The sequence below is a fragment of the Medicago truncatula genome, chromosome 5 (assembly GCF_003473485.1).
Source record: "Medicago truncatula cultivar Jemalong A17 chromosome 5, MtrunA17r5.0-ANR, whole genome shotgun sequence".
Lineage (NCBI taxonomy): Eukaryota > Viridiplantae > Streptophyta > Magnoliopsida > Fabales > Fabaceae > Medicago > Medicago truncatula.
Window position 1 is genome coordinate 33,993,059 of NC_053046.1, and position 20,175 is coordinate 34,013,233.

At 31.2% G+C, this 20,175-nt stretch overlaps 2 protein-coding genes across 2 annotated transcripts in view; both read left to right on the top strand.

Annotated features, from left to right (window-relative positions):
- The first annotated feature begins 10,763 nt into the window (after positions 1-10,763).
- LOC11423447 (protein SET DOMAIN GROUP 40) lies at positions 10,764-14,940 on the top strand. The gene is made up of 6 exons (XM_003616102.4): positions 10,764-10,975; positions 11,149-11,299; positions 12,624-12,755; positions 12,888-13,028; positions 13,542-13,805; positions 14,096-14,940. The coding sequence occupies exons 1-6, from the start codon at positions 10,821-10,823 to the stop codon at positions 14,717-14,719; spliced, it is 1,467 nt and encodes a 488-aa protein (XP_003616150.2). The 5' UTR covers positions 10,764-10,820; the 3' UTR covers positions 14,720-14,940.
- Positions 14,941-16,936: 1,996 nt separating this feature from the next.
- The window catches only part of LOC11432566 (polyubiquitin), a 55,476-nt gene continuing 52,237 nt past the window's right edge, over positions 16,937-20,175 (top strand). The window contains exons 1-4 of the mRNA XM_039834736.1: positions 16,937-17,310; positions 17,821-17,979; positions 18,408-19,055; positions 19,326-19,539. Of these exons, the coding sequence (XP_039690670.1) occupies positions 17,833-17,979; positions 18,408-19,055; positions 19,326-19,539 (1,009 nt within the window). The 5' untranslated portion in view covers positions 16,937-17,310; positions 17,821-17,832. The remainder of the gene's footprint in view (positions 17,311-17,820; positions 17,980-18,407; positions 19,056-19,325; positions 19,540-20,175) is intronic.

Here is a 20,175-nt window from a genome sequence, read left to right on the forward strand (position 1 = left end):
ATCATTTTCCTTTTATTCAAATTATTTAAGCTATCTAACCTCTCTAACGTAACAATTAACAAAAAAAACATTTATCACAAGAAGACATTATTTTATAAAAATGTCAACTATTTCGATTTCTAATATATAATTACACATACTTTCGTTAAAAAAAAAATTATACCTTATAAAGGTTTTAAAGAATGCTCAAAAAGCATTCGTTAACATTTCCCTTTAAAAAATCAATAAATTTTACAAAAATATAATCCAATTTTTTCACAAGTCAAACTAAATTAAGTTGCTCATTTTTTTTAGAAACCTAGTCATGTTTATCTATCAAATTAAGTTTTAAGAATTCAACAATGTTAAAACTATTGATATAGAGTTTTGTTATTCATCATAATCATATTCAACTTATAATTAATCTCTATAATTGTGTGTTGTTGAATTACAAGAAAGACTCTCATTAAGTTGGATCAACACATGAATCTAAGAACGGTCATCACACAAATAAGATTAGTCATCATATCATCACATAAAACCTTAAAACAATTAGCTTATGGATCATCTTATTTATATGTTTGTCAACCTCAATTGTTCTTTCCAATATTTCCATAAATCTTTGAGATTTCATGAGCATAAATCCGACCCAAATCCGGAAAATCTAACCGGACAAAACACGAGAATGACGAAAGGAACGTAAAGTGCGCAAGAAAAAAGGGTAATCCAACATGGAACACACGTGGATGAAATCACCCAATAACTGAACGATAGCGTTATCGCATGCAACAAAGCGGTGAAATAACGGTGGTGTGGCTATAACACGTGTCGTCTTACAATTGGCTTAACAATCAAATATTGGGATTACACAGGATCATAGGATTGGTCTCTAGTCTCTACTAGAAGTATGGGACCCGCATTATTGCCCATTATAGAGCTTTTCTTTACTCTTTCTTGGCCTTTTGTGGGGCCCATGTGGGCCTTTGTCGGTTTGTATTGCACCCTACACTAGGGGAAAGTGGAATGAATATAAAATTTTAAGGGCATTGTTACTACTTTAGGTCTTGTTATTTTCTAAATTTTAAAACAAAAAAATATAATAAATACTTCCAATTAAAATATAAGTAAAAATTTAACTGAAAAATTGTTTCACCTAAAAAATAAATTTAAATTCATTCATTTTTTTGATAGTGTTTAATAATAACTTGAGGTCAATCATTTAATTATATATAATCATGATATAAAATTGAGATGCAAATTGATCTTGAATATGATAGTACTATCTTTGAAAAAATGATAAAATTAGTTGAAATTTGCATACACTTGAATGGACCAATCATAATTTGGTTATATTTGAATATAAGAATAATGTTAGTTGCAAATATTTTAACGTATATTTTTTAATATTTTTTTATTGATTGATTAAAATTTACATGAATTTCACTAAATCTATGTTTGGGAATCAATTGATCCCACCACCACCATGCATAAGCTAAAAAAAGGTGGCTTCCATACAAATATGCATTGTCACTTCAGATTTTACAGCCACACCGCGGATCCAAACAAGCAATAAATCTATATAAGATTCATATGATTTCATGGAATCCATATAAATTTTAATAATAGAAAAGGAGTATTAAAAAATGTGTGTTAAACAATGAGATGGTAGCTCTTCTTTTAAAAATAAAGAGAGAAAATTTTAGGTAGAAAAAAGGATGAATGTGGACGTAGCAAAATGTCCACACGTTAACAACGACCTGTAATTTGACACATAGCCATTTTGCACCTTGTGTGGATCTCATAGCATTTAGATTATTTTTTGACTATATTATTACTATATTTTAGAAAAGCTGCACTTTATTGTTAACTAACTAGTCTGGATTCAGATCCCCTGACACCTGTCCATAGTGTTAACTAAATAACTACCTTCTTTGCATTGCATTGTGTTGGGTCAAATTTAATTTTATAAAATTAAGATACTTCGAGATTATTTCAATTAAATTAATTAACACAGTGCCAAGGTGGGGAGAGCTTTTGATTCAGATCTCATTATCCATTTAAATAATTGGAAAAGGTTGGTAAAAGCTCATGGTGTGTTCAGACTTCAGATTAAAAAGGTTGGATGATTTCCAAATCATGATAAATTAAATTAAATAGGTACAAGTTCAACACAAAAAAGTAAAATAAAAATAGGTCCAAATTCATATGTATAAACAAATGCTATGTGGGACTTCTGGTGGGATGGCATGGTGATCCTTTCTTATTTCTTATAAGATATACTTATAAGCTATAAGCTCATTTATGTGCCTTGCTAAATAGTGTCGTTGTCTCATAAATCGATTCTACTTGGAGCTAGAAAATGTAACTTTTAATTCTAGAATTGATGTTTACACTCAAATGTTTTTTTTTTTTTTGAAAGATACACTCAAATGTATTGTTAAACTGACTTTTGCATGAATGTATCCAAATATAAATCACTTTATATTCACCTCAATTTTTATCGAAATCAATTCGTTCAAAATCAAGATTTGTAAGCATAGAACCAAAAATACCTTGAAGGTTGTTGAAATAGTCCTATTTGTATTTGGCATGCTAGTTGCTGACTGTGCAACTTTTGGCCACGTGGCAGTTGTTGATTGTGCAACTTTTGCCACATGGCGTGCCACATAATATTAAATTTTTTAAAAAGATTAAAATTCTGAAAATTGTTTTTAAAATTTAAAAAAAAAAATTAAAAAATCTTAAAATAAATTTTAAAATATTGAAATAATTTTCTGATTTATTGTTTTGTATAATTTTCAAAATAAAATTAATTTTTTTTGCAAAATAATATATATTCAGAAATTTCTGAAAAAATAATATTTTTTTTTTAAATTAAAATTTTCGTAAAAGAACAAGAAATTAGATTATTTTTTTTAAAATTATAATTTATTTCAAAAAATTTTAATTTATAACTTTTGAAAATATAATTGTCATTATTTTCGGAAAAATTTTAATATATAATTTTCAAATTAAAAAAATTTAATTTTCACTTTTTTTTTAATTTTAACAGTTTTTATGTCAAAAAATTAAGTTTTCAAAATTTTAATTTTCAAAGTTTATTTTCGGAAATATTTTATGATTTTTAAATTTATTTTCAGATTTTTTTATTATGTGGACTGCCACGTGGCAAAAGTTGCACAGTCAGCAACTGCCATGTGGCAAATAACATGCCAAGTCAGACATTCAAAGTTTTTTCAAATTTTTTCCGGAAATATTTTATGATTTTTAAATTAAAAAAAAAATTAGAATTTTTTAATTACGTGGACTGCCACGTCAGCGTCACGTGGCAAAAGTTGCACACTCAGCAACTGCCACGTGGCGAAACACATGCCAAGTCAGACATGAAGTGGGGTCAGGGACCTTTTTCAAACAATTTTTTTTTTACAGGGATGTATTTCAATGTTTTTTTTTAAAGAGACGAAAATCAAAACTGGCCCAAACTACAGGGGCGATTATCATATTTAAGCCTTTTTTGAATTATAAAATCCAAAATATTATAAACTGTAAATTATGTGTTGTATTTGATGTCAAAGGTCTATGCTGATTGTCGTAGAATCCCTGCATAAACTGCAAAACAATTACATGGATTCTATGAACGCGCAGCAATGACCATGGCACCATAAACACTTCTAAAAAACTAAAAAAAAATGTTTAAGAAAAAGTAAGAAAAGAGGTGAAGTGAAAAATGAAGGAATTTGTTGAAGATGCAAAGCCTATTTATAACCTTAAACAAGTCTTATATTAACTACAATCAAAGGAAGCGTTTTACATGGCCCAACCGTCCAAAAATGCATTAAATACACCACAAACCGTCCAAACTTTTGGTGAAACGTCACCGTTCGAATAAACTAAGAGTTTTTGGATTATATAATCTGAACCTGTCTAAATATTTTTGGATTATATAATACGAACAACACAAGAATATGTTTAAGAATGATAAAGATCGTGAAATTTTATTTCTATCTATGTGTTTAAATGAATATCTTTAGCATAAAGTTCAGCGGAGAGATATTTGACAGCATGATGAAGATCTTCAAAATATATCAATTTATTATTTAAAATTCTCATCTTTAGCATAAAGTTAAGGGGAAAATTTTTTGGCAGCATGATGAATATCTTCAGCATATATCTATATCTATATATTATTTAAAAAAAGAATAAAACAACATAATTCAACAACATAAAACACGTAATAAAAACAACATAAAACACGTAATAAAATAAAACATAACATATCACGAATCACCTAAACTAGTGTATTCGTCTAGTGCATCTAGCAGTGCCATGATCTCTTCGCAGTTCTTGGGCCAGATCAAACTTTTCTGAATTTGTTCAACAGATCTGACCAACAAAGCGTCCAACTCGATCGGTCCTTTAGTATTGTACTGACCAAAGATCGAGAACACGATTCTCACGTCGTCGTCATTCATGAGCTTCAACCGATTGAACCGCACATTCTCGAATGAGTCGGTCGATGGACGTCGATACTTAACACCGTCCACCCTCCGTGCGTGTCTGTCGTTGAGTTGACGGTTGATTTGATCCAGTTGACCCTTGAACCAAGAGAAAGTGACATCGGTGCGAATCTTGAATAGATGGGGTGTTTTTTCCCGTTGTGATAAATTGCAGCTAGTTTAGTGTTCAGATCAATGACATAATTTCCCATGGTGTTTTTTTTTTTTTATGTGGTATACTAGTTGTGAAAACAACTTTAAAAAAATATGTTTTCAAAATATTCTTTCAAAATATGTTTTTTCAAATGTTTGATTCGAATCAAGTATTTACTAGGTCAAGTTTGATTTGAATAATTTTTCTACAATTTATCTCTGTTTTACATTAATCGAAACATTTTATGTGAAAATGGAAATTATTCAAATCAATGTGATTCGACTCAATCAATTTTTACAATGAGAAAAATCAATTGAATCATTTTGATCCATTTTTTTCCTTGGAATTGATGAATCAAATCAAAATAGTGGTGATTCGAATCAGAGTTTGTGGGTATCAAATCAATCTTCATCATAACCCATAATTCAGTTTTGCATTGTTGATTCAGATCATTAAAATCCTGATTTGAATCAAATGTTCTTTAACTGTTTTATTTTAGGCTAAACTTGTCCTTATCTCCTTCAACTATATATACTTGCCTCTACTCACTTTTTTATAGCATTGAATCAGTTGTACACACTCTCTCTCTCTCTCTCTCTCTCTCTCTCTCTCTCTCTCTATTATACATTTTTCAAAGAACACTTGTAGGATTTGAGATCCAGGTTGATAGGGTACTTTAGGATATTGTAAGAATTGTTTCTCTCAAGGATCTTAGTGGAGCATTAATGATCTAAAGCAAAAGTATGTATTTTTCACCTCTAAAGGTAATTGTGGGGTTGTTTTTTAAGGCCTCAAGATTGAAGTTTATTGAAGCTAGGCTCATAGCAAAGAAGACTTAATGCACAAGAAGATCGAAGGATTGCATGCTAGCTTAAGATTGGAATACTTTGGAAGATCCAATTTCAAGAAGGCTTGAAGATTGGATGTTTTGGAGTGGTTATTAGCATATGAGATTTAGGATTGGTTGGATTCGTAAATTGAAGGAATCTTTGTAATTTACTCTGTAATTTCTACATGATAGTGGGAGACTGTATAACTTTTTCTACGAAGAGCGGACACACCTCATAACGAGGACGCTTAGGGAATAAAGTATAAACACAGGTACTATTCCCTTTAATACATGATCATCATAGATTAGTTTAATTGTTATATGTGCTTGGTGAATGAACTTTGTTAAAACTAAATTTTTTTAGATAGATTTTGTGATCATATGTGATAGTTCAATCACTACACATCCTTGTGATTAGTTTGTCTATAATTTCATCACATATCATATTTTGTGTTTCTCTTTGTTAGCTATTAATTGTTTAAGTTTAGGTTTGGTTTGAGATCGACTTGGATATTGTAATTGTATTGTGTATTAAGCTTGATTGATCTATAATAATGCAAGTGTGAATCTATTGCTCAAACTTTTAATTAGTATAATCACATATTGTTTGCTTAGTATCTTAAACACAGTTGTACTATTTAGGCTTAATTACACTTTTGGTCATACCATTTTGACCAACTCACGGAAATGATCCTATATTTTTTAAATCGAACAAAATCGTCCTTAAACTATATGTTTTTTTTTTTTTTTTTTTGCAGTTTTAGTCCTATCTCCCTATTTCCAACTCCAGAAACACACAGAAATGACAAATGTAGTCCAACCACCTATGCTCAACCATGAAATAAACAAGGAATAAATCATGTGGGTACAAGGAATAAATCATGTTTTATTCCTTGTTTATTTCATGGTTGAGCATAGGTGGTTGGACTAAATTTGTCATTTCTGTGTGTTTCTGGAGTTGGAAATAGGGAGGTATCACTAAAACTGCAAAATAAAACATATAGTTTAGGGACGATTCTGTTCGATTTAAAAGAGGTAGGACCAATTTCGTGAGTTGGTCAAAATGCAATGACCAAAAGTGTAATTAAGCATACTATTTATGATAGTTGAGTAAATACAAAGAAAGCAAAATAGAATTGAATTGAGAAAAGGATTTAAGAGAACACGATGCATTGATTTTGAAGACTAACTTTCACCAATTCTACATCGTATACATTTCTATTAAATATAGATCTAGAATTCCTCAAATTGCTATACATGCACTTATATAATTTCTGATAGCCAACTAAGTAAATACAAAGAAATCAAAAAAGGATTGAATTGAGAAAAGGATTTAAGAGACTTGTGTGTTCATGCATTGATGTTGGACTAACTTTCATCCATTCTACATTGAATACATTTCTAGGGAACATAGATATGGGAATGCTTAAATTGCATATCTAGTCATCAAGCTCAGAGATGGCGAATTTCAACAACATCATGTGATGCTACTGGAACTATGTCAAAAACTTTTTTCAATTATGTATAAATACAACATATTTGGGGTCTTACATGCTTGTGTGATCAAAAAAATATTGATGTGATAGTTGGATATTCTATTGTTGATGCCCATCGTTTCATTAGAGAATCAAACAATATTGATGAAGCTAATACAAAGAGATTTGCATCTTAAGAACATGAACATGATTTTGGTTCAAGTGAAACCAATATTTGGATCTATTAATCAGGGCCGGCCCTAGGCATAGGCCGGAGGTGCGAAGGCCTAGGGCCCATGCCCATAGGGGCCCAAAAAAATAATTTTAGGGGAGGGGTGCATATAGCAAAACGTGGTATATCTGGGGTATGTTTGGAAAATTTCATTATGAGGCCCGACTACTTAGTTGTCAAATAATAGATGATGGGCTGATCTGTTTAATGTTTTGGCCCTTTTAGTGTGATTTGCTATATATACTTGCGTATTAAACATTGATTTATATATACACCCCCTACCTATAAAAAAATTGTGTTTTCTTGTTTCTAATTATGTGTTAAGAAATTGATAAGATTTTTTTCGGCCATTTGTTCTTAATAATGTGTCTCACTAATTATAAAATATTGGTAATATTTATTATCTAAGAAATTGTGAGAATCTTCGTAACAAAACAAACGATATTTTAGTTGAAAATGGGTCTACTTGAAAAATAAATTTTAATATTTTATTTAGAGGATAAAAAAATAAATTATATTAATATAATAGTGTCAAATTTCTTAGATTGATTGAAAAGATTACATATTTAAATTTGATAAAGTAAGATCATATGTGACACACTTATGATCATGTGGTCCACCCTACTTTTTTTTGTGCTATTATTCTCAAGTGCTAAAATTTTAGTCTATATTTCTCAAATGCTAAAATTTCAGTCTACTTTGTATGTGTTACAGTTCTTTACTTTTACTATTTTTTTGTTTTCTTTTGCTTTCTATTTAGTATTTGATTTATTTTAAGATGTAGCCTAAAAAATATTTATCTAGTAGTGAAAAGAAACAAAAAAAATGAAATGAAGAGCTAATAAAATCACAAAAAAGAACTAAAAGAATTATGTAAAGGACCCTTTTTCATTCTATGCCTAAGGCCCCTAAAATACTAGGAACGGTCCTGCTATTAATGTACATGACTAACATCAAAACAAATTATTAATAGAAAATTCATGAAGTGAGGTTTTTTTTTTGGGTGCCACATTATCTTATATACATATAAGTTTTTTAAAAAACAACAGTGAAGGGAAAATAGTTTACCGTCGGCGAATAGAAAAATATTTTATTAATTAAAATGATATTAATGGTCATTTTAAAACCGTCGACAAATAGAAAAATATTTTATTAATTAAATGATACTAATGGTCATTTTAAAACTATCGATAAGAAAATTTGAACTTTGTAAGTTGAAATTACAGCTTTAAGATCTTAACACTAACTTAAGCATCAAGTGTAACTCACAAATTGATATAATTATTTAATTTATGAGTAGCAAGTAGCAACCTTTCATTTACATGTATTCTATTTGAAAGGTTGTAACTCGTGTATGAAGTTTAGGATAAGTTTTAAAGGGTCTTTGTGTTCGATAGATTAATTACATATACACTCTTATTGTTGGTACTTTCCATTCAATGAGGATTTTTTATTTTCTTTTAGAAATTGTTTTGTGGGAACTAGATTAAATAAGTTTAAGGCATATGACCGGATTGAACGACTTTTTCTTGAATCATATATTAGCCAATGGTAGCCCTTAGCAAGGTCGTAAGGCCCAACCGCTCAAGGCCTCATATTTGAGGGTGCACCAAATTATTTATTAGGTAATACATATAATATGTGTATGTATTTAGATGAGTAAATATTTTTTTTAATATTATATATATAGAGGGGTACCAATTTTTATTTTAATACTTGCAAGGTACATGTGAGTTTGCACAATTTTTTTAGTTTACGCATATGTGCAAAAAGATGAAGAAAAAGAATGAAAACACAAAAGAATACACAAAGGAAAATAAAAGATCAAATAAATATTATTATGTTTAAAGTCGTAACTACAATAATTTATAATTTGTAAAAAAAAAAAGGAACGTTGCGAAATTTTATTCAATTATTCAGAAAAATAAGTTATTTGATACATTAATGTAACAGAGGTTAGAATTTACAATCATTTTATATTTCTAAGATATATAATGTTCGTTATTACACAACATGTATGAAACCAATAGTCATAATTAATACATGAAAAATTAAGGAGAAATGATTATAAGAGTCATGCATGTAGTTGGTTGGTAGCGTTTTTGGTGATTGATATGAATATAGTTGGTTGTTGGCGTTCATTAATGATTCATATGCATTATGTATGATTCCAAAGAGTCTCATATTTGATACATGAGATCAAGAAAAATCAATTGTTTATGATTTATCTAATAATCAAAATTTAATTTAAAATTTAATACATGATATATTGTTCATGTTTTCATCATGTCTTTAATAATTGTTGATGGAGCAATAAATTAGTTTAGATTCGACCAAATATCAACAATGATAAATCAATATTTATTAGTATTTTTAATAATGTATTCTTTAATAAAATTATATTTTTATTTGATTTTCATTTGTATCTTTCTGCATTGCGAATAAATAGGTAAATACAAGAGATATATGAAGTAAATGTGCAAAAAGATGATAAAGATTTCAAAGAACGGAGACTTGCCAACCAAGTCAAGTTATGGAGCAATCAAGACCCATTTCAATGGCCAAATAGTGGATAATCACTCGGAAACACTTCAAATTTTGTGGCCATAATTTCAAAAATTATTGTTTTCCTTTACTTGCATTGCATTTTCATAAACAAATATTATTTTCCTTCACTTGCTTTCTTTATTTTATCTAGTCATTCTCATCACTATGACGAGTGAGTAGTTTTTCTAAGTCTAGGAGTCATGGAAAGTAGACATATGAAAAACTTTATGTAATCCTAATTCTTTACTTTTGAAAGTAAAGTAAATTCTAGTGTGAATATATTGTTTGCTTACTTTATCCTAATCACAATTGTACCATTTCCGATAATCAATTAAGTAAATAAAAACAACAACATAGGACTGAATTAAGTAAACATAGGCTAGACATAGCCATGAATACTTGTTTTTTTTTTTTTGTTGCAATGTGTTGTTGGTGAGTGAATATGTTTTCTTGAAGAATCTATTCGAATCTCTCTTAACCCTTTTGCTAAAACTTTTTTTATATACTTATCTTTTTATACAATAAATCACTTATATATCTTTCTTTTGTTTTTTTTTTTTCTTTCAAATTTATTACTTTTTTAGTCACACTTTTTTTATTCAAATTTAAAAATGAAAATGCTCATTTCAATAAGATTCATATGCAAACATGCGTTTAGTACGGTATATTTGAAGATTTAGAACTCACTCAAAAATAAAACAATATAGTGCCTTAAAAATTTATAGATCAAAATGGCTAAATTGATATAAACAATGATAAATGAATAATCTGTCTAAAAAAAAGGCTTAATTAAGTAAATGAATTTTGTTTTTAGTTCATATAAAATAAAATCACATTTTTTAGTCTCTATAAAATTTTCCATCAGTATTTTTAGTTTTTATAAAATTTTTCCATCAGTATTTTTAGTCCTTATAAAAAATTTCCATCAAAATTTTCGATTCCTAAAATGCTTAAGGAAAATGTCACAAGACTAAAAAGTGTGATGCACTAAAAACTTAATTAACCTAAAAAAACAATGATAAACAAATAAAATTTTATGAAATATTGAGACACAAGTGTAATTTTGTGAAACAAGAACATGCGAGTTCTGAAAGAACTAGGTTAGAAGATGGAACAAGAACATGGAAGCTTTGAAAGGTTCTTAACATGGACATCACACCTTGGAATATCAGATTCACCAACAACAAACACCGACCAATCTCAGCACTCTCTTTCCTCTCTTGGTCATTCTCTCTGCGTTTCTACCTTTCCTCACTCTGGCGGGTAACTCACAATCAAAAACTTTACATTTTTTCTTTTTTTAATACAATAACAAACTTTGCATTTGTTTTCTGGGTTGATTAATCAAAGGGTAGTGAAAAAAAATGATCTTTTGACTTATATTGATGTTAAGAAATTTGACCATTTTTGTTGTATTGTATTGGAGAATTGTGCAGTAGAGGTTTGGGTGCTGTGAGAGATCTTAAGAGGGGAGAAATTATTCTAAGAGTTCCAAAATCTGCTTTGATGACTAGTGAGAGTGTTATTATGGAAGATAAGAAGCTATGTCTTGCTGTCAATAGACACTCTTCTCTCTCCTCTGTTCAGGTTTTTCTTCTTAACTTATAATTTAGCTAGGTAGTTCTGTTAATGGTTTGATCACTGAAATTGTAGGAATGTATCAAGCTAATTCACTACATTAATGATATTTCAAAATGATCACTGGAATCGCAAAACTATGATCAGATTCGTCTATTTGTTGGTATTCGTAGGGATTATGATGACAATAAGTTGGTAATGTCGGAGATGCATTTGAAACTAAGAGAATAATGGCAGGGATACATTTGATAACAGGTCCTGATGAAAAGACGGACCTAATTAGCATTTTACAGTTCTAAGGATGATTTTGGAATTTTGATTGCGGGGAGGACTAAGTTGATAAAGTCCTACAATGCCATTTTAGGGACTAAATGGAGTATTTATTCTCCTGCAATTTAACCTGTGGAAATGGATAAACCCAATAGTATTTGAATAATCAATATTTTAATTCTTGAATTGTAGGGATCAGACGATTTGGGCCCTAAAATTAATGAAATTACAAAATAATCATTGAAATTGAAAACTTTCGATCACACTAGTCCCTTTTGATCGGTTAATTTAGTCTTCAAAATTGCCTTGATGAGTCCAATGTGATTGAGGATTTTCATTTTAGGGATTGTTTTAAAATTTTGTTTTCAGAAACCAAATTGCCTGAAGCCTACATTGTTAGAGACTAAGGGCTTGTTTAGATTGGTTTATTTGAACTTATCTGCCGACATAAGCTTTGTTTGACTGTCTGGTAGAGCTTTTGAAGACAGCTTATGACACGTTTATAAACTGTTTTCAGCTTATTTTTATAAATTCTCCTAGATAGCTTATGAAAACAACTTATAGCATACAGAAATAATTTAACTTTATTTTATCTGTTTCTAGAGAAATACACCAAATCCTAAGAGGTGTCATGTGACTGAAAGGTCACGGGTTCAAGTCCTGGAAACAGCCTCTTGTGTAAAACAGGGTAAGGCTGCGTACAATACACCAAATGGTGGGACCCCTTCCCGGACCCTGCATATGCGGGAGCTCTAGTGCACCGGGTTGCCCTTTTAGAGAAATAGCTTTAACATAAGCGCTTATCATGATAAATGCTTGTGCTATAAGCTGCAAATAAGTTGTTTTTCTAAACAGGGCCTAAATTGGCGAGTTACTCTTAATTTTGATCACATTCTATTGGTTATTGTACAAACCCATTTTTTTTTTGTTAGAATTATTGTACACATGGTTCAACTAGGCAGTGAGGCCACCTCTTAGGATTTGGTTTTATCACTGTTGTGTAATTATTAAACATTGTCAGTCTTTTGTTGTATTCTTAATTCCAAGCTTGTTGATACTGCAGATATTGACTGTTTGCCTGTTATACGAAGTTGGTAAAGGAAAGACTTCAAGGTGGCATCCTTACCTCGTTCATTTGCCACAAAGTTACGACTTGCTAGCCATGTTTGGTGAATTTGAGAAACAAGCTCTGCAAGTTCAGTTTCTGTTAGAAATTTTTAGTTTTATCTCATTAGGTTCGATCATAGCATCTTGGCTAATGATGTTTATCAGCATTTGATATGTACTTTATGTTATAAATAAATCATATTAATGTTGTGGTTATCAGGTGGATGAAGCTATGTGGGTCACAGAAAAAGCTGTACAAAAAGCGAAATCAGAATGGAAAGAAGCTCATGCCTTGATGGAAGATCTCATGTTTAAGCCTCAGCTTTTAACATTTAAGGCTTGGGTTTGGGCGGCTGCAACGGTTAGAAATCTTGCCTTTATTTGAGATGCTAAAAGTAGTTTAAATATTCATTTTTGTTTTCCTGCACATACATGGAATCCAAACATTTTATTCATTCCCTTAAGTTTTGTTTTGGTTAATAACAACGTGGTCAAATATCAGCTATGCGTAGCGAAATTTGAACTAATCGCTATTGTTCTGCGACACACTATTTAGTGCAAAGCATTGTTAAATAACTATTGTAGCATAATTTGAACAAACCACTATTTTCTACTATCCACGATTGACAACATTGGTTAATGACAGGGACGGACCGTTCCTGAAACTTTTCACTTACCTGGTCTGGTACTTGCATCAACGCTGTAACAGAAACAGTTTGATAGAAAATCGATTCATTTTTGTGTGCTTAGTCCATCAGATGCATCTTCATGGACATCACATGTTATATTTTATAGCTATTTTAGTTGTCATAGATAAATCAAAATTTATACCCTTGCTCTATCCTTTAATGATATATTAACTCTCAAAAACCAGATATCTTCCCGCACATTGCATATACCATGGGATGAAGCTGGTTGTTTATGCCCTGTTGGTGATTTGTTTAATTATGATGCACCTGGAGAGGAGCTATCTGGTGTTGAGGACGTAGATCATTTTCTATCAAATGGAGACATGAATGTAGTGATAGACGAAGGGCAGATTGATTTTAATTCTCAGAGACTAACTGATGGTGGGTTTGAAGAAGATGCTAATGCATATTGCTTTTATGCTAGGACAAATTACAAGAAAGGAGACCAGGTAGTGCACAATTCTTGGAAATTTTAACATAACCATCAGGTTTACGTATTCAATTTAATATGTGAGTATTACCCTGAATAAATTGTATCATAAATTGTACCTCAAGTTAAAATTCCAGAAACAAATTGTTGCTTGTCTTATGGATGTAGGCTACAAACTATTACAGGGACTGATTTTCTTCTTTCCGTATAAATATTTTTTCGAGTCAAAATAAAAGAGCGTTGTTTTCGCTCTATCTTCATTCCACTGTTTAGTAGATTGGGAATGACAAGTTACCTTGTTTTCACCAGGTTCTATTATGCTATGGAACATACACAAATTTGGAGCTTCTAGAACACTATGGATTTCTCTTGCAAGAAAATCCAAATGACAAAATTTTCATCCCTTTGGAACCTGCCATGTACACTTCTACTTCATGGTCTAAGGAATCACTCTATATCCATCCCAACGGAAAACCTTCGTTTGCGCTACTAGCTGCGTTACGATTGTGGGCAACCCCTCATAATAAAAGGAGGTCTATCGGACATCTTGCATATTCTGGTTCTCAACTGTCTGCCGACAATGAAATTATCGTTATGAAATGGTTGTCAAAAACCTGCGACGCTGTCTTAAAGAATATGCCAACATCTATTGAAGACGATACCTTACTCCTGAATGCATTGGATTGTAGTCAAGACTTTATAACTTTCATGAAGATTGTTAAACTTATGTCATCCAGGGATGAAGTTTATACCTTCTTAGAAGCTCATAATATAACAGACGCACTTAGTTTTTGTGATACGATTTCATCTAAAAAAACGAGAAGGTCTATGGATAGGTGGAAATTAGCTGTCTTATGGAGGCTCAGGTATAAGAGAGTCCTTGTTGATTGTATCTCTTATTGCAATGGAATACTGGATTCTTTCATGAAATGATGTTATGATTAATTGGTTGTAATGCAAATAAGGTTTTTCCTTATTTTTGTGAGGGATATGATTTACTAGAGAGTGAAATAGGAAAGTCAACCTTGTACAACAGTAATTTGAGCTTTTGCTGATGTCTGAATAGTTTTAGTTCAAAAATTCATTGATGTCAATGCAGTGTTTAGATTTTAGATGATGGGAATGCAAATTTTGTAGCACTATTTTAACATTCATTTTCTGATGGTAAGAGTTGAATGAATCAAAATTAATAGGCCATGCCAGAAGCAACTAAATGTTTAGATTATAGTTCTAAATGTGAGCATGTTTATATATTTTTACATGTGTATTTCCATGACAAGATTAGTATCATTTAAGATAATGAGTTAGAATCCCCGTGAGCTTAGCTCAGTTGGTAGGGATATTACATATTATATGGAGGAGCCGGGATTCGAACCCCGGACACTCCACTTCTCCACAATTAAATTGTGTGAGCTCTAGTCATTAGGCTACTTGACAAAAAAAAAAAAAGATAATGAGTTAGAAATATTTTCTTCTAGTGTATTTACCATCACAGAAAGGTCGTTTGGTTTTACAGTCCCAAGTACCAACGTTAATAGAACATTTAATTATGTGTGTAGGTAATGTTCTACATGTCTAAAAAATGATACTTCCAACATAAATTTTCTCTTCTATTCCTCTAAGTGCCTTATAGACACTTGTTAATATGACCTTTATCTAAAAGGTGTTAAAGAGGGCCGATCTTATAATGCTTTGAGCTTAAACACGTGTCTTAGTTATATACTCCCTCCGTCCCAAATTGTATGTCGTTTTGGAAAAAAAATTTGTCCCAAATTATATGTCGCTTTAGAATACCAATGAAATATTAATGTTACTTTTCCTATTATATCCTTAACTATTAATTACTCCCTCTTCTTTCAATTATTTCATTTATCTTTTCCATGCCATTTATTAAGGATAATTTTGTAAAACAACTCATAATTTCTCTTCCCCACACAATATTAATTACATTTCTTAATACGTGTGAAATGGCCAAAACGTCATACAATTTGGGACGGAGGGAGTAAAAGATAAATTTGCAGATGCTCTGATTTTAGCCTTACATTATTATGATATTTAAATTATCTTAAAAAGTTGTTAATAAAAAAGGAGCATATTTTATATCAAAAACTTGGTTATGATTTAAAAAAAAAAGTTAGAGTCTGTGAAGCCCGGATACGAGATACGATACGGATACGATACTGCACCGATACGCCGATACGGAAAAATTTCAAAAATCAAGATACGATACGGCTGAGATACGTTAATAAAAAAAATTATACAATTAAATGTACAATATAATTATAACCATTTTTTTAATATGCAAATATATTAACAAGATACAAATCAGCTTCCTAATCCGGTTCATTCAAAGACAACTATGCTAACTCAATTCCAACACCATCAAGCGGTTCATGCGCATCTCCACCAATGTCCCACATTCTCGATTGTCCTTTCTTATATCCATCTTCTTTCCTTGACAAGAGTCGAAGATTAATATGCACATAAACCAAATCTTCTACCCTTTTTGGATCCATTTTGTTTCTTTTCAAAGAATGGATAAAAGAGAAAGTACCCCAATTTCTCTCACAACATGAGGAAGAACAAGGTTGCACAAGAAGCTTTAAACCCTAATTTCTCGACGGTGGCCAAAGTGTGGTGTGGTGTGGGTCGTACTAGCACCAAAAAAAGATAAAGGAAATGTATATATATTATAGTAATATAATGTTTTTATTCTGATTTTTTACAAAAAAAAAAAACAGAAATCAAAATAATATAAAGAACACAAGTATCCGTGCGTATCGAGACGTATCGGAAAGTATCAGATAATTATTTTTTAAAAAAATAAAATTTAATATTTGGATACTCTCCGGATACGTATCGGGAAGTATCGGGCAGGTATCGGTGCAGGATACGCAGGGGATACGGTACGTCATCCATTTTGAAGTATCGGGGCTTCACAGGTTAGAGTTAGAATGTGAGATGGAGAGTTTTTGACATTTAACACACATCATTATCTTTAATGGCGTTTAGCAAGATACATATTGATAGAAGAACAACTTGAGAATTGTTTTAAAGTGAAGATCAAATTGAAATATTCATATTTTTGTGGACCAAATTGATAGCGTCTTACAAAATCAAAAACCATTTTAATGGTATACTCGATTTTAGCATTTTTTTTTGAAGAAGGTGAACACAAAATTACTAATCCACCCTATAGAGCTCTTTTATTAGAATTATACCAGTTTTGTTAATCGACAAACAAGAATGTTATGAATATATATTGGTCACAGTCGGTGGCCAATTTTTTTTATTTTTATTTTTATATGGTAGTTAGTGACCAATCTTTTTATTTTTATCCTCGTATTGCAACCTATTAGGTTAGAAGAGATTCTTGAACAATACATAAATACATTAGATATTCCTTAAAAAAAAAAAAAAATAATAAATACATTGGATTCAGTATTTCAGTTACGAGTCAGTTAAACTGTAGTGCGAACTTGGGAGAGGGAAAATTCGAACGAAGAACTTCGACGAACCAAAAGGTACCTTTGTTCTTGCTATTTCAAAGTGTTCTTCGTTGTTTCTTCAAAATTTCAAAGTGTTCTTCCAAAATTTTGATTCAATTCTTTCAAACTTGCTTTTTATGTAGGAAATGATGTGATGTGGATTTGTGTTTTTGAATGGAATTTTGTAGAATAAACTATCAATTTAGTCTCTAAACTATACAAATATAATAACTAGTCTCTACACTATATAAAAATCGTCAATTTAGTCGTTGGTGTTGATATATATCTTGCTTCTTCAAACTTATGTTCTTGCTAGCCATCTGTTTATTTAACTGTGTTATTTCTGTTCTCTCCTACATATGTAGAAGCTATTTTCCTTTCTTTTTGTAGTTATGTTGTTGGTTTTGGCTTCGACTTATATTGGTTATTTTTCTAAAGGACCAGTTTCTGTTAAAATTAGTTTACGAACCTATTTCAAAATCCACAATTAGTTTAGAGACCTACAAAGTATTTAAACTACTTTCTTATTTTTTTTATCATTATTAGTCAAATGTTCTAATGGAAGCGGGTACCGAAGACTGTGAAGAGACCGTTGATTCCTCAGAAGATGTTAATGAGAAAAATTCTGTTTCTGTGATGATTTCCGACCCAAATTCATTTGATTGCTGCATTTGTTTTCAACCCTTGAGTATCCCCGTGTTCCAGGTATGCATGTAAATTGTAAATTTTTTTAATAGTTGTTATGTTTTGACTTGAGAATGGTTATTTTGTTGCCATATTTTATGCAGTATGTATATTTCTGGCGATTAAATGTGATATTCCTTCTACTTTATGAAAAATCGGTTTTAACTTTACCAAAAAAAACTTGATACTCCTTTACGTATTTTTGAGGAAAACAATTTAAGAATCGTGGAGTTTGGAGAATGATTAAAATTTTCTGTTATCCTGTGGGTTCTAGCGATTTGGTGCTCGTCTAATTTTCTAGCTCAAAGAATTAAAAAAGTATGAACTAATGCATCCCTCTTACCTTACCTGCATAACATGCTATTGCTAAAAAATGCTATTTTAATTGATTTTATTCTAGAAAATGATTAAAAAGCTAATTTGATGATTTCTCATATGTTGCAATTCAGTGTGTTAATGGTCATATTGTTTGCTCAACCTGCTGTGATAAACATCGGAACAAGTGTCCCAAATGCTCAAAACGTATTCGCTTAAAACGTTGTAAAGCCATTGAGAATCTTTTGCAATCTTTCGAAATGTCATGCCCGAATGAAAAACATGGCTGCAAGGAGACAATGGGCTACAATGAGAAGAAGAAGCATGAAGAAGAATGTATGTATGTGCCATGTTACTGTCCCCTTTCAGGTTGTGACTTTGTTGCCTCATCAGAAGTGTTGTCCAATCATTTCAGCCATAAACACAAGGATTTTCAAAGCACATTTTCTTATGGTCACTCCTTCATTGTCTCCTTAAAGTTTAATGACGAAGCCATTGTTCTTCAAGAGGAATGTGTCGGCAAACTGTTTATCCTCAATAATAGTATTGTGAGTCTGGGAAATGCGGTCAGTATTAGCTGCATTGGTCCTAACTATTCTGAGCCGTGGTATCAGTATGATATATTGGCCAGGTCTCAAATATGCAGTTTGAAGTTACAGTCTTTTCCGAAGAATGTCCAACGCGTTAGTTTAGCAGATCTTTCATCAACGTTCCTCGTGATTCCATTTGGTCATTTTGGTTCTTCTGAACTTCTCGAGCTAGAAATTTGCATAACCCCCAAGGTACCTCCTATCTCCTCCTTTTCATTACTTTGGTTGTTTTGCAAATTATACTATTATTTTTTTCTTTTACCTTTTGGATTTATACTCTAGAATTTTATCTCAAATTCATCTGTTTTGTATTTGTATTCGTTTTGGACAAGTTCCTGAGATATCAGTATCGAATAATTAATTTCTTTTCACCCTGTTGTGTTGCAGTAAGGACTGCAATGGATTTTTGTTTTCTTTCTCGTGGTTTTAATAGTGATTAATTTGTTGGCAATCGTGTCACAGATGCAAATCTTCATAAAGACCCTGACTGGAAAGACGATCCCCCTGAAGGTGGAGAGTTCATACACAATAGCAAACTTGAAGGCGAAGATTCGAGAGAAGGAAAGAATCCCAGTGGATCAGCAATGTCTGATCTTTGCCAGTAAGGAACTAGCTGACTGTCAGACCCTTGCCAATTACAACATCCAAGAGAAGTCAACCCTCAACCTCATCCTCCGTTTCGGTTCCAGACCCTTACCATAATAATTACCCTGGAAGTAGAGATTAGAAAGTATTGATAACATAAAGTCTTTGACTTTTGCTCGTTTTGTTTTATATTGAGCCGTGTAGTGATTTTTTACTGGGGGTGGTTTTCTGCAATTGAGGAAACAGATTTAGTTTTTATGATTAGCTGAAATTGTACTGAAATTCTTATGTAGATACATGTAAATATGTAATTACTCTTGCAGTATAGTCAGATTGAAGCTTAATTGAAGCACCGAAGTATCATCATGATCAATAAAAAAGTGGTGAATTTAAAAGAAAGACTTTTATGTGATTCTCTGATGAGTGAGACAAATTTACGTACGTGATTTGGAGTCTAGCCAGATTGTTAGTGAGTCATTTTTGTTTTGGTTAATGACTCCGTTATTTGTGTTTTGGTTAATGATAGGTATCATTTTTGATTTTTTTTGTGTACCTCGTCTGGTACTTGCTCCAATGTTATAACAGACCTATTTTAGTTAATCTTTTTGACTTACGTCAAATTATTTCAATGATTAGAGAAAAGGTTTAATTGAACATTGATTTTTTTGTTTTGCTTTATACATCAGATGCCTCTTTATGCACATTACATGTCATATTAATAGCTATT

Bases quoted from the DNA above. Each gene is read 5' to 3' on its own strand.
- LOC11423447 (XM_003616102.4), top strand. From the start codon at position 10,821: ATGGAACAAGAACATGGAAGCTTTGAAAGGTTCTTAACATGGACATCA. The intron at 10,976-11,148 runs GTAACTCACAAT...AGAATTGTGCAG, and splicing joins ACCTTTCCTCACTCTGGCGG to TAGAGGTTTGGGTGCTGTGA. The intron at 13,029-13,541 runs GTTAGAAATCTT...CTCAAAAACCAG, and splicing joins GGGTTTGGGCGGCTGCAACG to ATATCTTCCCGCACATTGCA.